Raw genomic sequence first — 20,208 nt, 5'->3', positions numbered from 1 at the left:
CCTTTTCCCCCCCCCCCCCCTTTTCCACATACTCTTTAAATTCTCATACAACCTTATTTTTCCTTCTCAACACATCTCTTTTCCTCAAGTCTTTTTTTCTCACTTGTGTACTTCTTGTTCACATTTGTGACAAAAAAATAATAAAAATCCAAGAAAGTCACTTATTTCTCTAAGTTATATTTGATTAATTTGTGGGGTTGGTTCAAAAATTCCAACAAAATGGGAGATGAATCAACTAGAAGAGTTTCAATTGAAGCTAATCATCATGATGATCAAAGAATTAATAGTAATAAACTTCCAAATTTTCTATTATCAGTTAGGCTCAAATATGTTAAACTTGGCTACCATTATTTGATTAGCCATGCTATGTATTTGTTCCTTATCCCAATTTTAATTGCTTTATTTGCTCATCTTTCAACAATTACTATGGAAGATATGGTTCAATTATGGAACCAACTAAAATTCAATCTTGTCACAGTAATTTTATGCTCAGCCCTTATAGTTTTCTTGGCTACACTTTATTTTATGACTAGGCCACGTAAAGTGTACCTAGTCGATTTTTCGTGTTACAAACCCAAACCTGAAGTTATGTGTCCTAAGGAATTATTCATGGAGAGATCAAAATTAGCCGGAATTTTCACTGAGGAGAATTTGGCCTTTCAAAAGAAAATATTAGAAAGGTCAGGTTTAGGTCAAAAGACGTATTTTCCAGAAGCGTTATTGAAATTGCCACCAAATCCTTGTATGGCTGAGGCAAGAAAAGAAGCTGAAATGGTTATGTTTGGTGCAATTGATGAATTGTTAGAGAAAACTGGTGTGAAGGCTAAGGATATTGGGATTCTTGTGGTGAATTGTAGTTTATTTAATCCAACTCCATCACTTTCTGCTATGATTGTTAATCATTATAAGCTTAGAGGAAATATTTTGAGTTATAACCTTGGTGGTATGGGATGTAGTGCTGGATTAATTTCAATTGACCTTGCCAAGCAAATGCTACAGGTTTGTTCCTTTGCAAGATTTATATTTTTTCCGTTTAAGTTCTATGTACTGATAGTATAGTATATGATATTTTTACGAAAGTTAAGTTATTTGCAATATATAACAGGTCTTTTTCTAGATAAAGTGGTCAAAATATCATATAATCCAAAAATAAAGTAGGCAACATGCTATAACATGCTAAATTATATTAATAGTATATTTTTTTACTCTTTGCAAGAGTATTAAGTTACTTTTAAGAGTGTTTTGGCATGGTCTATAATTACATGATGCACTAGTTTTGGTGGTATGTTGACTTTTAAAATATGTTTAAGCAAAAGGTCAGAAGTCAGAACATCTAAAAAATACTATTTTTGAAGGATCTGACATACAATGAATGGCTTTTTAATGAGTCTGTAGGTGATACACACATCATGTTAATTTGGTGATATGCAAGCAAATCTTGCTCTCTCTCTTTTTTCTTTTTTGATTTTTTTTAGTAAAAGATTTACATGATAGTTTCCTTAAAGATAAATAACTATGTAATTAATTAGAATAAAATGAACATGACTATAGCGAAATGGTACAAAAAAAAGTTTCATATATTAGCTGACTCCAACTCATTTAGGACGTAGACATAATTTATAATTAATTAACTCACTTTAGACCATCAGATGTGACATGATTTTTCTGAATTCAGTATATTAAAAAAGGTTCAAGTGGACATAGTCAATTTAATGTCTGAATATCTACCAACTGCATGCTAGCTAGCTTTTAATATTGTACTAAAATATTAATTTCTAGTGTATTTAATAACTTTACAATACTAAATTTTTTCATATGTTATTATATCACACGTTGTAACAGGTGCAACCAAACTCATATGCACTAGTAGTCAGCATGGAAAACATAACACTAAATTGGTACTTTGGTAACAATCGATCAATGCTAGTCTCAAATTGCATTTTTCGTATGGGTGGTGCAGCAATATTATTATCGAATAAATCGTCCGATCGACGACGTTCAAAATATCAACTCATACATACAGTGCGTACAAACAAAGGTGCAGATGACAAGAGCTATGGATGTGTGTTCCAAGAGGAAGATGATAGTAAAAAAATCGGGGTCGCGTTGTCTAAAGACCTAATGGCTGTAGCAGGGGAGGCCTTGAAAACGAACATTACAACTCTAGGGCCAATTGTTCTCCCTATGTCCGAACAACTATTGTTTTTTGCGACATTAGTCGCTAGGAAAGTGTTGAAGATGAAAATAAAACCGTATATTCCTGATTTTAAGTTAGCGTTTGAACATTTTTGTATACATGCTGGTGGTAGGGCAGTGTTGGATGAGTTAGAAAAAAATCTTGAGTTAAGTGAATGGCATATGGAGCCATCAAGAATGACACTTTATAGATTTGGTAATACTTCAAGTAGTTCATTGTGGTATGAATTGGCATATACTGAAGCTAAAGGGAGGATTAAGAAAGGTGATAGGACATGGCAAATTGCATTTGGTTCAGGATTTAAGTGTAATAGTGCTGTGTGGTGTGCATTGAGGACTATTGATCCTGCTAAGGAGAAGAATCCTTGGATGGATGAAATTGATGAATTTCCAGTTGAAGTGCCTAGAGTTGTGACAATTAATGATTCTTGAAGAATATTTTGTTTAACCCTAAGAAAGGGGAAGCAAAGGAACTAGTTTATGTGTTGTGATCATTGTATTATTACCTCACTTTGTTGTTAGCAAAGGACTAGTTTATGTGTTGTGATCATTGTAATATTACCTCACTTTGTTGTTAGCAAAGGACTAGTTTATGTGTTGTGATCATTGTAATATTACCTCACTTTGTTGTTTTTGTTGTTACTAGCTAGGTGGGTGTGTACTTTGATTATGATTTAAGAAAGCAATACAATATCTTCTGTATACATGTTTTTGATAAACGTGTCATTTAATTTGACATCAATTGATATCTATGTATATTCTTCAACTTCAGATGGAGTAATTTCCCTAGATAGTCACTCATGTTTGAGAAATTATCTAATAATATCACTTTTATTTGTTTTAGGACTACAATATCATCCAACTTTGCATATTTTCCTCAAAATATACTTATCACAAAAAAAACATATTTTTCTGTCTCCTATGTCACATTATTCCCTTTTTACTAATAATTAAAAAAATTAACTTTTTAAATCAACCCAAATGATTTACTCGGTTAAAATAATAATTACATAACACAAAGTGAACATTTTTAAACAACTCATATTTATTTTTTGTTATTACGATTAACACTAATTATTTATTCTAAATCATTCCTTATTTAAGTTCTTATAAAATGCACAAGGTGAACATTAAAAACAAGTAAAAGCGAACAAAAGAAAAGAAAAAAAGTGACGTTAGAGAACAATTTTCACGTACTCGTAAAAAATCAAGAGTATTATAATTTATATCAACTAATTCTTTTTACGGGTTTTTTTCTAGTAACTATTCTTTCTGTCCATTTTTATTTATTCATTATGTTATAAATAATTATTCATTTGTTACTTGTTTACTTTAGAAAATCAAGTGATAATTTATTACCTGATTCCTAATTCACTTTTATTATTAATTATAGTCATTGTCAATGCATTTTTCAAAATAGAAAATTTATTATTTTAAAAGATTGATAAAGTAAAATTATCTTTATTATTTCTTAAGAGATATGTCAAATTAATATTGAACAAGTAAAAATGTAAAGATGGATGGAAGGAGTAGAAAATAAATTTTCCAGTTTATTTTTTTAAAAAAATATTATTAAAAAAAAGAATAGTATGACATGAAATCCCATAAAAATTGTGCACTTTGCATATTCTTTAAGAAATTAAAGAAGGAATGATTTAAGAAATGATTTAGAAAAATAATTAATGTTAAATGTAATAATAGAAAAAAAAAGGTCTATCTCTTAATATGCTAAAGTAAAAAACTAAAAATGATAAATAATTAAGAATTATTTATTTTTTTACTGAATATAACATATGAGTTATTTTTAAAAGTTAATTTTTTTAAGAAAAATGAAAATGTGACATGGCATCCCAATAGGAGAGAGAATATATATATATTTTTTTGTATGAAGTATATTTTGAGGAAAATATGTAAAGTTGGGTGATATTATAGTCCTAAAACAAACATAAGTGATATTACTAGGTAATTTCTCAAACATGAGTGACTATCTAGGGAAATTACTCCTTCAGATGTGCACAAATAGAAACTTAAAACTTGTATGAAGTTAAACAAGACACACATGGCATTCTACATAACGATTCACGTGATATACACTTAAATTGATTTGTATTATGCAACGTAGGACGCGTATGTCTACTTAGCTTGTTTAACTTTATGCAAGTCTAAGTGTCTACTTATATTGCACACACAAAATTAAAGGATATAAATATCAGTTAAGATTAAATTAAACTCTACATTTACATATTAATGTATTATGACTGACCTTATAAGTCAAACAGTTTATACATGCTCTGATGCTAACTCCTATTATAAATAATGTCATGTGAATTTATTGCATATGAGTTTTCAAAACATGTCACATGCTTCAGTAACAAAGGAGCATTCTGCATTTATTGTTTTTCTAGATGAAAATTAGAGTTTTAACTAGCTAATGTAATTATACATGTAACTTGCTATTCTTTTTGTCTCAATTTATGTAACATATTTCGCTTTTCGAGAGTCAAACAATTTAAGTTTGACCAAGAATTTGCTCATGGAATCTTCAAATTTTTCAACATGAAATTTATATATTTGTAAACTACATAAAAAGTACTATAAGTCACAATAATTGATAATTCAAAATATTTAATAATATATAAAAAATTTACGGTAAAAAATAGACTTGTTTGAATCTTGAAATCCGAAATGTGTCGCATAAATTGAAACAAAAGGAGTATTAGTTATAACTTTTTATAGTTAACAATATATAAAACTCTGATAGAAAATATTATTTGACTCAAATTTTTGCTGATTTTTCTTTTTTTGAAGTGAAGAATACTTTTCTTTAATTTCACTTTCAAATTATTATTTTTCAACGTCAAACATATCAATATATTTCTTCTAACGAAGGATAGTCAATAAAATATTCTTCCACCGAACAAGGATACAGTACACTAATAAATATGAATATGAAAGACGATTGACAAGTGGGAAACCAACTTTTTCTTTGCTAATTTAAAGATGAGGGAGATGGCAGCAGAGAAAAAGCTGGAGAACCACTTGATGTAACTCGTCCCGCCTCGCCTTATTTAAATATTTCCCTATCGCGATTCATTAAGGATTTATTTTTTTTCGTCCCGTCCCAGTTGTCATCCCTCTTAAATTGGCGATCACAATTAAGAATAAAGAAAAAGAATAGTACTATGCACCGTTGAAAATGTATACATTAAATGTAGTCGGTATCGAATGATTAATGTTAGCGACTAATTGTAATCTAAATTATGTGAAGCACTAAAGGTGGCTAAGAAAAATATCAAACCAATTGTGTGGATAATTATTTTTATGAGTAACGATTAGTACTCTTCTTGTCACATATTATATAATTGTGGAAAACCTTATAAGTATTAATATTAGCCAATTAGGTGTGAGAGTTCAATCAGTCTAATATTTATTGTATTCATAAGGAAATTAGTAGATTTATATCAATCGTTTTTGCTTGAGAACTAACGACTTTATTGGCTTCTACACTTTACCAATTAAATTACTAGTTTTGTCTTTAAATCCCTCAAAAACAGTCCTAGCTTTACTTGACTGATTACACCCCCGATACACTCTCAATCTGCCACATGATATAGCAAATGGTCTCAAACTCTTGTAGAAGCATGTGACTCTTAATAAAAAATCGAGAAAAGTGTTGAAAACACCCCTAACATGGGCGAGAATTTAAGTTCACTTAGTCAAGTAAAAGAGTTTCTTTAAGGCTATCAATAGTTCAAGGATGAAAATAATAATTCGCGTCAAGTTTAAGGGTGTTTTAGATACTTCTCCAAAAAAAAACATTACTTTATAGCTCCGTTCACTTTTACTTATTATATTTAGATTTGACACACCTATTAAAACTATAATAATTGACATGACTATTTTACCATACTACCTTATTAATTAATGTTTAATATTAGATCTTAAAATGATTCGAGATAATATACAGAAATGCAGTACTGAAAAAAGTTAAATTCATTGAACGACAAGAGAAAAACTAATCGTCAGACTCCAATTTTTGAGATGGATAGAAATTAGAATAACAAACATCAACATGTGACAATGAAAAGGCTCCCAGTAATTAATTAATAGTACGACTCAATAACTTCTTAAGAAATTGAAATTAACTGCTCTATATAATAACTTGATATTATTCCAACAACAATTCAGAAACAAATCAAGAATAATAATATGAATTTTGTCAAAATTGGGCCAGTGGGAGGAAGTAATGGATCTTGTTGGGACTTAAAGGGACGTGACCAAGTTGCTGTGATTTTTGTTGTCTTTGGCCCAAATACTATTTATTCACTTCAGTTCCTTTTTTATGAGAATGGCAATTTAATTAAGTCTGACATATAATATGGTGGTGTAGTTGGAACCACAAATTCAAGTTACTCTGCGGTTGTCTTGGATTATCCATAAGAATTTCTTACTTCGATAAGCGGTTACTCTGGATATGATACTAGATACAAATATACAGTATTGGAAGCTATAAAATTTAATACCAACAAAAGTTCGTATGGACCATTTGGTGGTATCGACGGGAAATATGCATGTGAAAAACGAAATTTAGACTTTCAGATAGTAAATCATCATTTGTTTGGGGGTTTTCATGGCACCAAAAATTCATATGGCATTGAGAGTATTGGGATTTATGTCAAACCCAATGTGAACTTGAAAGATTCTCCTCAAGTGAAAGATCAAAAAGTTGAAGATTAATTCAAGATTCTTCTACAAATTGCAATGATGATGTATGAAGTTTGTCTTATTTTACTCTATATGCTAATTATTAATCCTTTTTTTCTTATTATGAAATATATATTGATAGCCAAATGTCATTGTCTTTATGTTTCGAGATTGCATTCATGTTACTTAAAAGAGTGTATTATTTTTGTGCAAATTAAAACTTTTCACTCTATTGAACCTATGTATTTGTACAAGATATGGGACTTGGGCCTAGCCAAAGGAGTCACTCGATCATGTCATGCCCTAGATCAAGAACGACATCGATAGAGCACAATTGGGGTGATCACCCCATGTACATGTATGGAATCTAAATCTAACCTAACTTCAAAAACTAGCTTCAAAGGGTTATAAATATCTCACACATTACAACTTTCTATACTACTTACACATACAAAGGAGGGTATAAATATAATTTAGTTATTCTTAACGGATTAACAATCAATGTGATAAAAAAAATTGAGTAATTCATACCGCATACTATTGAACCATTAATTATAAGTTTCAATTCATCCATCAAACGTTAATAAACCATTACAGTATGAAGAAAAGAATTTCCTGATATATAAAGGTCGCGGCCTCAATTTGATCAACGAACTTTGATACTAATAAATGAAATATATATTAATATTGCACCCATAAAAAATATAGTAGTGTTATTGTGTTACTGGTAAAATTTATACATATATTAAGATGAACAAGTAACAAATAAAAATATATTAGATAGATAAAAACGAATGAAGGAATTACTTTACTATAAAATTAAATTGGAGAGCTCAACTCAAACACTAGAATATTAATTAGGTGTGAGAATACACTCAATCAACCTATAAGGGATCTTTGAACTTTGAAGTTTGGCGTTTAATGGAAGTTTTTATTTGCTTTGATTTATTATTAATCATTAGAGTTTTATTTGATTCATAAATTTTAGTTTTTTTCCCTAATATATTTGAATTACTTGAGTTTATATTATATAGAGTGATCATCATTTGTATTTGCATGGTGTTTTTGACAAAAAGTAAAGACAACTAAAAGTACTCCCTCCGTTCTTTATTTAGTAGTCATGATATTCTTTTTTAGTAGTATATTTTTTCTAATGCACTCTATCAAACTATCTCTTAAACATTTATGTTATTTAGCTCAAAAAGTAACGCAAGAATAGTGGCATGTACATTAATATTGAAACAATAATATATAAATTCTCAATAAAGTAAAAGAACAGAATTTGAAAACTTTGTATTCCCAACTCCATCCATTTAATAATCATTTGATAAAGTGTATAAGGATAATGCTTGATGTATTATTAATGATCAGACCAATAATGCTTAATATTGTGCTTATAATAAAATTCTTTTCATTAATATTTATATAATGTTTTTTTTTATTAAGAGTAATGCTAAATGGCCAGAAATTTAAAAAGTTTATAATATTCTTTTTTTTTTTAAATAAACTGATCTTTTTTTTATTTTTTAATTAAAAGGTATTAAAGTTAAAAGAGTAAAAATGTTCAAAAAGGTAAAAAAAACAGAGAAAGAAAAAAAAACAAATAAAAAAAAATATATGTTATTTTACCATTTTGGCCAAATTCTGGCCAAATTTTTTTTTCTTTTATTAATTATATACTATATTTTAATATATTTTTTCTAATACACTCAACCAAATGATCTCTTAAATTTATGTCATTTAGGTCAGAATGTATCGCAAGTATAGGGTATGTTCATAACAATGAAACAATATATAAATTCTCAATAAAATAAAAGAACAGAATTTGAAATGTTGAGAAGTTAATTGTTTCAAAAAGAAAAGAGGCAACACTTTGGGAACTACATGAATTGATAAGAAGAATTAATCCTCTATCTCCTCAAAAGAGTGTTCAAAGTCATGCCAAACAACACATAGAATATAGTCCTATTTCTATTTTTATATATATATATATATATATATATATATATATATATATATATGTCATTAATACGAACTAGACATTAATTAATAGGGCTTGTATGGTAAAATACATATATCCATAATTGTTTTCTTAATAAATATGTCAAGTCAAACAGTAACAAATAATAATGAACGAATGAAGTCTAATATGCGAAATCCAACCATCACCAACAAAATACTTTTTTCGTTCATTTTTACTTGTCACACTTATTGATATAAGAATCTTATAAAAAACTATCCCCTGTTAAATGATGTCTTGAAAAATAAGTATTTTATGTTGAGGGTAAAACATAAAATAAAAAAAATTATTTTCTTAATATGTCAAAAATAACAAATAAAAAAAAAATCTATTTTAAAAATAAGTGATAAGTAAAAGTGAACTCCTAATAAATACTCCTTTCTTGAGAAGTGTTAAAGTCAAGTAAAATGAAAAGTGAGACTATAAATTAATGTCCAAAATGACTAGTAACCCTTCTTATAAACAAAACCATCCCTTAGAAATTGAAACTTAGTTAAATAATATGGATATGATCAAAGTTGGACCAGTGGGAGAATGTGGTGGAACATTATGGGATGAAAGGGAAGACACCAAGTTGCTGGGATTCTTGTTTCTTACAGCAAAGACTCAATCGATTCACTTCAGTTCCTCTTTCTTGAAATAACAACTTAGTTTTCTCAGAAAAACATGGCCTTAATTACTATGAAAACTTTTCGTCCGTTGTCTTCAATTATCCATCAGAATTTCTTACTTCAGTAAGTGGATCCTACGGTAAACTGGAGGACTGTTTCTCAACAGTTATGCAAACTATTAAATTTGTTACCAACAAAGGTTCTTATGGACCATTTGGGTCTTCTTCGACTAATACTAAAGAATTTAGTTTTCACTTTGGTGACCATACTAGTCTTTTGGTGGATTTCATGGGACTGAAAATTGCCAGGGTGTTGAGAGTATTGGGGTCTATTTGAAAAGTGGTGAAGATTAAGGGTGTATTTGTTATGAAGATTGGGGTCTATCTGAAAAGTGGAGAAGATTAAGGGTGTGGGTGTATTTGTTATGAAGATTGGGGTCTACTATGCTTATTTTGTTTACTTTTTGCTAAATTTGATCTACTCATGTAAAAGGATTATGAGCTAATTAATCTCACCTGCAATTTTGGCTGCTAAATGTTACTTTCAATTTGTTTATCTTTTTTCGATTGTTAGCCTATTTTTAAAAAGATATTATTTTTTTTACAACTTTTTTATTTTATCACTATGAGAAAATAAGAAATTAGTGACATGCAAAATTCTATTGCTAAACAGCAAAAAAGATTATGCTAATCTTATTTTTTTAATTTAGCTAACTTCTACCACTACTTAAAAAATAAATAAGAAATTAGCTCTAGGCAAAATAGCAAAAAAGAAATTATGATAATCCTATTTTTTCTTAGCTAATTTAATTTAGCTAAATTTTTATACTAGAAAATAAAAAATTAGAAATTTTGTAGTTGACAATTTAATGCTAATTCTAGTTAGTTACAAATTAGATGGATATTAATGATAAATTCTCTTGCTAATAGGCGTGAAAAAGTATTTGAAATGAGACCAAGGGAGTAATAAATATGTTTGACAAGTGTAGTCTGGCGTGCCCTAAAAAAAGTGAATACTATTAATGTAGTCAAAGAGAAGAAAAATAAATGGGAGTACTAAAAATATAAAAGAAAGTTCAAGAAAACTTCATTTTAGAGTGAAAAAAGACTTTTGTATTCCTTGATTTTGTGGGTAAAAAAGGGTGATAGAAGAGAGAACGTCTTCATTGTTCTTACGTTTTCCTTAATTTACATTGAGTTAATTATCGACATAAAATATTGTAAACTAACTATAGTCATGATAGATTTTTGTCAACTCCCGGAAACCCAGTAAAGAAAAAGTTATCTTGTTCTAAAATACTCTCTTCGTTTCTATTTATATGTCATAATTTTAAATTTTATGCTTCTTAAGAAATTCGAAAAGTTTATTATTATAACCTTATATAGTGTTCTCTTAAAAATTAAGTTTTCAATCAATGAACATAAATTAATTTGTTTTGATTAATTAATATGGCATATATATTGACATGAATTATTTACTTAGTTTTTCTATGCTGGTTAAATTTATATTTTCAAGACTAATAACTTTCAAGGGTAAAATGGAAAAAATAATATTATTTATATATTGATTTTATGAATTGATAAATATTAAGAATCATATATTGTTAGAAAAAAAGATATATAAATAGAAACGGAGAAAATATACTTTTAAAAAAATGCAACAAATTTGGTTTGGCAAATCCACTGGAGATGTTGATTTTAGTCGTCATTTAATTTGTCTTAGACGACTAAAATCCCCTTTTGTGTTGCACTACGAATATATTTTGATTTATCCTAGAAGATAAAATTAAATACGTAAATCAATACTCTCTTCATTTTAAATTAATTGAATTGTTGAGGTGTTTCTCATCTTTTAAGAAAAAAGATTAAGCTATAAATTAGGCATAAATTTCCAATTTTACCCTTATTAATTATTGTCAAATTTATGATTAAAATAACTAAACATTAATTAATAACTAATTCCAATACTAACTTATGAAGGGTAAAATTGGAAGAACATTCTAAAAGTAGTCTTGAAAATCGAATAATTAAGTTAATTTAAAAAATAAAAAATATGTCAAAAATTCAATTAATTTGAAATGAAGGGACGAAAAACTCTATTGAATACTTTAATTCAACGAACAATCACAGTTAATTAAATTGAAAGGGAGAAATGACGAGTGGTTTCTTATAGGTACCCGATGGTTTATATTTTTTCTAGGTTCATGTACGTGTGATATTCAAGCTATTATACTAAAGTGGATTTATCTGATGCACCTAAAGAATAACGATTTTTTCTAAGATTCCAAAAAAAAATTCATTGAATTTGAAAAATAAAAAATAACACAGCAACGACACGTCCGGAGCCTATTTCGATGTAGAAGATTAAACAGCAACGCCTGACAATGAAAAGGCTCTGGATATACTTCTAATTAGTATTATGACTCAAAAACTTCTATTTATATTTAATATATAAATATACATATATAATATAGTTACTCCAATATTTGGAAAAGAGAAAATATAATTAATATGGATATGATAAAAATTGGAGCAATAGGAGGACGTGGTGGATACATTGGGATGAAAAGGGACGAGACCAAGTTGCTGGTCTTTTTGTTTTCTACGACCAAGCAACAATTTATTCACTTCAATTCATGTACCATGAATATGGTAAATAAGTTATATCAAAAAATCAAGGTAAGATAAAATATATGAGTATTCGTGATGATCATGATAGCTTTTGTTCAATCGTGTTTGATTATCCATTAGAGTTTCTTACTTCCATAAGCGGTAGCTTTGACAAAAATGTACTGACTTCCATAACATTTGTTACCAACAAGAATTCCTATGGACCTTTTGGGACCCGTCCTTTTAATGATAATAAGGACTTCAACTTTTTCATCAACGTCTTTTTGGTGGTTTTCATGGCACAGAGAATTTCCATTGCGTTGTGAGTATTGGGGTCTATGTGAAGACTAACACAACTTTCATCATCAATCCAGAAGTAATTTCTAGAATTAAAGCTGAAAAGGAAGAAGATTGAGTTAGTTCGTATGTATTATTTTATCCTTGTGTTGTATTTTGAGGTAGAACGGTACTCTCCACTTAGTACTTATTCTCATGATATATAACATCCTACTAACAAGGAAATATTTATATATTGAAAAAAATTGTCTATGCTTTTTTGTTTTTGGTTTTACTTTTTTATTTGTATATACAGTTTGGATGTTCGGTATATATATAATCTTTGTCTAGATCTTAATATTAGCTTATTTTTGGTTTCTATCTAGCATGTAATGGTACCGTAAGTGCTTTTAAAATTCCTTGTAACTTGTGCACAGTTGCGGATCCAAGATTTTCGTTCAGGGGGTTCGAAAAATAAAAGTATAAACGTGTAAATAAGCCAACAAAAAAATTCAAGGAAGTAGTAGTATATAGTTTATAGGTACAAAAAAGTTAGTTTCGTTACAAGAAATCCGAAACTAACATAAGTGATTACAGTGAAACAAAAAGTTAGCTCTTTAAAATATGTCAAATCAACAATAGAATATTATGGGATATGATTTTAATATTTGAGTTTTGAGTGTTGGGGAAGAACAAGAAAGTGATTTAAGGATTTGGAAAGTGAAAAAGTTATTAGCTTTTAAGAATGGGAGTATGGGACCCTTGAATTTTTTGGGTTTAACACCACATTTTAGCACTTTTTATTTAAAAAAACATGAAAATCGGAACTGGAACTAAAAAAAAAAGAAAAAGACTGAAAGTACAAAACTAAAAAAAAAAATGCTAACCCAGGGATTCAATCCCTGGACGTCAGGCTTATTATTGAAGGGAGCTACCGCTAGGCTATCTCCTTCACCTTGTCATTGAGGGGGTTCAAAATATATATATCCACATAAATCCAGAAATTCACCTTATATATACAATGTAATTTTTTATTGAGGGGGTTCGGGTGAACCCCCTGAACAACACGTGGGTCCGCCCCTGCTTGTGCACATGGTCACGAGGCGGAGATTATAATAAATTCGAAATGTCATTTATGAAACTTTTTTTTCTAGAGAATATTTTGACCAAACAAATATATAAAAAAAAATAGAGATTAACTTGTGTCCACTGTTAGTGGAATTCTTTTTACACTATCACTTAATTAACTTTAAGTCACATAAAAGGTAAGTTTTTAAATTTGTTTATTTTTTATTTTATAGAATACAAATATTAAATATAGTAGTATAAGGCAACTAGGACTCAAAATTTATTTGATCAAATTAGTTTAGGATTCTATTTTTTGATTTACCTAAAATATTTCATCGTTATTTTTTGTTTCATCGTTCTGAAACTTGTTTAAGTGTGGTGTTGTATCTTGAACATCTGTAATGGGAGGCCCTCAGGTATCTCTTCTGTGACACATTGCATCCAACAAACTCAATATCTATATGCATGATGACATGTTTTACTTTCACTAGTTTTACATAGTAGCAATTTAAGATAGTTTGAATATTTAAGTTATATTTAGCTTGTCAATTTAACATCCATTAACTACATGTTGCAGGAAGAATTCTCTAATTTACCTGAGGAAAATGCAGAAAACATTGGATCTTCACAAGAGGATATTCTCCATTTTGGTGATGAAAAATCGAGAGTGCCATACATCGGTATGGAGTTTCAGTCACTTGATATTGCATTTAAGTTTTATCTTGATTATGCTCATCGTAGTGGTTTTAGCGTGCGCAAAAATCGAATCACTAGATCAAGAAAAGATAAATCAATAATAGGTCAAGAATTTGTTTGTTCAAAAGAAGGATTCTGCTAAAAAAAGAGTCTTGAGAAAAATATGCAACGAGATGAAACTAGAGAAGGGTGCAAAGTGCTGATATATTTGTTGAAGAAAGAAGACGAAAAGTGGGTTGTTGCTAGGCTAGTCTCAAACCATAATCATGAACTTGCTTCTCCACATAGCCAAAAATTCCTGCGATCGAAAAGGAAAAAGTCAGAAGCTCAAAAGAATCTTATTGATCTATTAGATAATTTAGGTGTTCGTCCTAGTAAAATTGCATCAGTATTAATTACTCACATCTCAATAAAATTAATGGCATTAAGCCAAATTATAATAATTAACCTTAAATATATACACACAGGCACATAAATGTAGTTAATAAGAGGTTAGACATTTGTTTGCAATACATTACATTGTATATTGATGTAAAAACTTTATTTATTAATATGAAGATTTGAATTGTTTAAGTCAAAGTTCTAAAATATTTTTGATAAAAAAGTAGCTACTTTTTTTTAATAATGTCAATATTGTTTCAAGTGAAACTAAAATCAGAAAATTAACTATTAAAATCTTTTGGGGTTTCAAAATTATGACTTGTGTTTAGTGTACACACTACTCTCTGTTTTGACTTGTGAGATTATATTGAGTATGTTTTTGTTGTTGTTATTGTAACCATTGGCGGAGCCACTTTATAGGCAGGGGTTCAACCGAACCCTTTTCGGCGAAAAATTATGGCTACTTCGTGTGTATATTTCTTTAGATTTTGAACCCCCTTATTAAAAATTCTAGCTTTGTCGCCATTGATCGTAACATTTAGTATCTACAAAAGTGTAATGTAGTCAGATGAAAATAATACTACAATTTCTGCTTCTTTAACAATAAAAAAGTGCAAACCAATTTAGACAATCCAATTAAGTACAATGCTTTAAAAAATTCAATGACAGACTCACAATAATAATAGACTAAAACATATACAATATTATAACTTAACTTTATATTAATCAATAGAAAATATGCACTACTTTCAGCAATATACGAATAATGTATGCCAAAAGAGTAAATGACAACAAGATATAAAAGTGTTTCTTCATTCTAAAGAATATTTTTCTTATACAAAGATTTTTTTTAACAAAAGCGATCACCAATAGGTTGTGAGCCTAAGAGTGTGGGGGTTTGACTAGACCCCTATCATGTAAAACATAAGTAGAAATACTTACAAAAGATTAGAGGGGGACATGGACCTTGCCTCTAACGAGCAAAAGAGATTGAACAAACAATCTAAAGGAAAGGAAGTAGCCTATACAAGTTCCTTTTCGGGAATACAACAATTAATTAGCTATCAAACAAATCACATTTCTCAAATCTTCTTCTAATCATAGGGAGTTGCCATTTATCGAGTTTAAACAATTCCTTTGCCTCTCTTGGGAGTTCTTGAAAAGAGTGATAGAAGGTACTATTTCTACTTGAAGAGGCATTTTTAGCCAAGAAATCCGCCGCTGCTTCTCTAAAACAGTGACAAAATGGTGATTTGTGCCTGTCAAGAGGTTTGATAATTCTGTCCACAATGTGCTTAATCTTCATATTGTTGGTCGATTTGTTGCTCAACATATTTGCAATAACAAGAGAGTCCAATTCAATTTGAAGGTTGTTATAACCATGGTTGATGTACCATTTAATGCCATAGTCAACAACTAATATGTCAACATGATTGTTGTTGTTGCATTGTACAGGAATGGAGAAGACTATAATAATATTACCATTATCATATTGGAATCTTTCAAAATACATTGAACAGAAGTGACATATATCAACTGTTGTAGGCTAGGTTGTTCAGACATTTTAAGAAAATATACGAGTGTGTGTCGATACTCCAATAAAAGTGTATTTTTGCATCAATATTTTTGGAGAGCTCGAGCAACATAGGTTATAGGCATCTTTTAACCCATAATGATGCCAACACACCCAAAAGATGCAACTCCATATCACATATGCAGTGCAAAAATACAGAGTAAATAGAAAATTTGAATCGAACATACCACGAAGTTGCTAAGAGGATGAGATTGGAGATTGGAGATCGGAGATAGGAGATAACGACATCAGGTTGAAACATCATATAAGAATCTATACTAGATTCAAATTATAAACACCTGCTACAAATAGTTTTTCATTCACACTATTCGAGCAACACAGAACATAACAATCAAATGCATTTAGCAAAAATCATTTGGGTTAAAATAAGTAAAACTAGTGAAACTAAAATGATGTCATCATGCATATAGATATTGAGTTTGTTGGAAGCAATGTGTCACATACCTGAGGGTCTCCCATTACAGATGTTCAAGCATTTGGTTGGAAGAACATGAAATTTGGACTATATGCACGTCCACACATTGCATAATTGTCAGCTCCAAAGCTTCCACCGATAACTATTGTGATCTTGGGAACCTGATTTCATATAATTGCAAGAAACGTTCAATTCTTCCGTATATTCCTCAATGATGAGACGGAAACCATTACTACGTAAATGATCAATCAAAGGTAATTATCCTTTTTGGATATTTTCACATGAATAAAATATATCATGAAACCCTAATTGAGGAGGTTAGCAGTTTGGGGGATAGGAGCTCGGATAGAAGAATCCCAAGTCCTAAGGTTATGAAGCGCAGAGAGAAGAAAAATTTAATAAATGTGTAATTTAAAATATAAAAAAGAAATAAATTTTAAAAAAAAGGTTAACAGGCGTCTAACTATTGTTGTTAAACTCACTTGATGGTGTAAAAAAACTTTACACAGTCAGTGCACACAAATTAATCTAAAAATATATATTAAAATAATATGTTCTTCCTGCCAAACGCATTCAAAAGGTTCAAACGAAGATCTAATAGAAGCGTTTAATTTCGGCGATTTTCTTTATCATTCCAAAAGTATTACACAACTAAAAATCAAATAAAATTATTCATTTGGTAATTTCCCTACTAAATATTGAAGTGTTCTTTTGATATATTTTTCTTACTATTATAATTACGGTTAGCAAGCGTAGACATTAACTGTTGTGAACCGAGTTGGATATGTAAGGGTCTATGGACTAGAATTGGTGGAGACTTATTTAATTGGGATTATTGGGCCGAGTAAAATGTTGGAGTGTTTTATTTGGGATCCCGACCCAATTAACATTTGGTTAAAAGGGCAAATAAGTTGGAAAGAAGGGTTGTCTGTTACTCTCATCTCTTTCTAGATTCTAAGCTTCTCATCTCCCTTCTAGCGTCTATTGATCCCTAGTTCTTAGGTTCAATAATTCTATATTTCTGTTTGGGCTTTTGCTAATTAAGTTGTTGCATTTAGTTTCTGGATTTATAATTGAACTCTAGTCTTATTATAATAGTTGAGAAATTGGTTATTGTTACATTCAAATTGAGTTCATTACATTAACTTTGCTAAAAAGGAAGAAACATGAGGTGAGTTATGATCTATTTGGCTATTTGTATTGAAGTCTTTTCTTTTCTTATAATGTCAACCCTCATTAGGTGTGCTTTTCGTCATATAAAATTCTCTTTATTTAAAAAAAAATGAAAAGAGTCGAATTAAAAAAATATCATTAATGTTTTGTTAAATATCTAAATTATAATTAAACAATAAAAAAAATAAAAAAATGAATCACCATATGATCAGAAGGGAGTAATGTTTCCATTGATTCAACTGGTGCACATATAGATCATACTCTGTCATCAAAAGAAAAAATTTAACTACTGAAAACTAATGAAATTCATTCACCACGACCAATAACGGTAATAATATGATTGTCGTTATATACTCCTTTTGTCCTTAATTACCTATCCGCTTTTAAATTAACACACTTATTAAAAAAAAAAATTGACATCTTGAGTTTACCATTTTATTTCAATTAATTATGAAGTGGATAAATGAAAAACTTAAGATTTTAAAGAAATTGTACCTTTTTCAAAGTAATTAATTGAGAGTATATATAATAGATAAAAAAAAATTGTCATTTCTTGATCTGTCAAAATGGACAAGTAATTAAGGATAACTAAAAAGAAAAAAATGGACAAGTAATTAGAAATAGAAAGAGTAAAAGATTTATTGGTAATTAAATAACAACATTGATAAATCTCTATGATTTCTAATCAACGCTTTATATAAATAATGCTAAAAGTTTTTGAAATTTTGGATACAATAAAATTAACTCAATTATTGATTTAAAAAAATGCCACTAATATTTTGTTATAGTTGAATGCGCGCCAAAATTAAATAGAAAGAGAGAAACAAAGCGTCACACTCCTATTTTCAAGATAGAAAAACAAGTATATATAACTCCAATTTTTATTCACAAAAAATAGAAAATAATTTACTATGGATACAACCAAAATTGGGGCAGTGGGAGGACGTGGTGGATTAATTTGGGAACAAGAAAGAGATGAATTAGCTGGAATTTTTGTATCTTATTGTGAAGACAAAGTTTATTCACTTCAATTCCTTAATTGTGTGAATGGAAACTTTGTTAGTTCAGAGAAATATGGTTCTCCACACTGTAAATTCTATAGTGCAGTTATCTTAAATTATCCATCAGAATTTCTTACTTCAATATCTGGTTCATTTGAACGGGTCAACAAAAAGTCATTTTTCTCAGCGTTGTCTCCAACTCGAGATTTGACAGTTTTAAGAGCAATAAAATTTAGTACCAATAAAGGTTCTTATGGACCATTTGGTACTCCATCAAGTGATGGCAATAATAATATTGACTTCAACTTTGTGATAGGAAATCAACAATTTTTGGGGGGTTTTCATGGTACTAAGAATTGTGATGGAATCGAAAGTATTGGATTTTATATGAAGAACATTCCTTCCTCTTTGATCAAGAAAGATTTGCCAGTACAGGATGAAAAGAAAAAAGATTAACTAGCTATATAATATAGTAGTTTGTATTGTTTTATTTATTCATTTGGTGTTAAGTTGGTTATTATTATATATGTATGGATTCTCTACATATATGCCTAAAATGTCTATTTATTTTGTCACAGTTTTATATATGAATGGATCCTATACATATATCATATATGCCTAAAGTATCATCACTCATGCCAACTACATTTAGATATCTCGCAAATACAAATACAAATATTTTCCTGTTTGTTGCCTAATTATTTTGTTAACAGTATTCATTTGTGTTTTAAAAATAATTTTGGAAAAAAATTATATTTTTCTCCTTTTATTTTAAATAATTCACTTATTTTAAACTGTGAAAAATTTCTAAAAATTCGTACTTGTTAATATGGACTACAGAGAGTAATGTTTTAAAAGGGTTTACTCAGTAAGGGCGAAAAGAGAATTAAACTAGAGATCTCATTTCCTTAAACTAATAATCCATTTAATTCATCTTTTTATTCTTTAATTTCATTTATTATTATTATTATTTATTATTTATTGGTTTTACCATATTAATCTCTCCACAATTACTAGAATGAGGGTAAAAATTAGAAAATGAAAACTAATTCGTTCTTCTTTTTCTAAAAGCTGACAAATACTTTTATGACAAACTAGGTTGGAAAATAAGTCATTCTGATAATTAATTATTTCGATTTTAGTTATTTCAGAGTTGTGTTACTTTTTTTTTCTCAGAACTGTTATTCACTTTTAATGTGGTGGGATAAACATAATACTACATTTTCAAGATAATTAATTTTGAAATAAATTGTCCAACAATTTTATTCCTATCAATATAAAATAAATTCATCATAAAATTATTTATGAATTTATTTATCCCTGGTAACAAAGTCGTCCAGCATGCTCCTCTTATGAAATGGCACTGAGGACTAATTCAATGAACAAAGGCCAAAATTAAATAGAAAGAGAGAATCGAAGCATCTTACTCATACTGTCGAGATAGAATAACGAATATCGATGTGT

General features: G+C 29.0%; 2 protein-coding genes across 2 annotated transcripts; both read left to right on the top strand.

The window, feature by feature from the left end:
- Positions 1-80: 80 nt before the first annotated feature.
- On the top strand, positions 81-2,900 carry LOC102584033 (3-ketoacyl-CoA synthase 20-like). The gene is made up of 2 exons (XM_006362101.2): positions 81-999; positions 1,843-2,900. The coding sequence occupies exons 1-2, from the start codon at positions 220-222 to the stop codon at positions 2,626-2,628; spliced, it is 1,566 nt and encodes a 521-aa protein (XP_006362163.1). The 5' UTR covers positions 81-219; the 3' UTR covers positions 2,629-2,900.
- A 15,754-nt stretch (positions 2,901-18,654) lies between these two features.
- On the top strand, positions 18,655-19,200 carry LOC107057834 (inactive protein RESTRICTED TEV MOVEMENT 1-like). Its single transcript, XM_015302856.1, has one exon. It carries the CDS (start codon positions 18,655-18,657, stop codon positions 19,198-19,200), a length of 546 nt encoding a protein of 181 aa, XP_015158342.1.
- The last annotated feature ends 1,008 nt before the right edge of the window (positions 19,201-20,208 follow it).

Source organism: Solanum tuberosum, unplaced genomic scaffold (assembly GCF_000226075.1).
Source record: "Solanum tuberosum cultivar DM 1-3 516 R44 unplaced genomic scaffold, SolTub_3.0 scf00384, whole genome shotgun sequence".
Lineage (NCBI taxonomy): Eukaryota > Viridiplantae > Streptophyta > Magnoliopsida > Solanales > Solanaceae > Solanum > Solanum tuberosum.
Note: the sequence above shows the minus strand (reverse complement) of the source record. Positions and strands in the feature narration are given on the sequence as shown.

Bases quoted from the DNA above. Each gene is read 5' to 3' on its own strand.
- LOC102584033 (XM_006362101.2), top strand. From the start codon at position 220: ATGGGAGATGAATCAACTAGAAGAGTTTCAATTGAAGCTAATCATCAT. The intron at 1,000-1,842 runs GTTTGTTCCTTT...ACGTTGTAACAG, and splicing joins TTGCCAAGCAAATGCTACAG to GTGCAACCAAACTCATATGC.
- LOC107057834 (XM_015302856.1), top strand. From the start codon at position 18,655: ATGGATACAACCAAAATTGGGGCAGTGGGAGGACGTGGTGGATTAATT.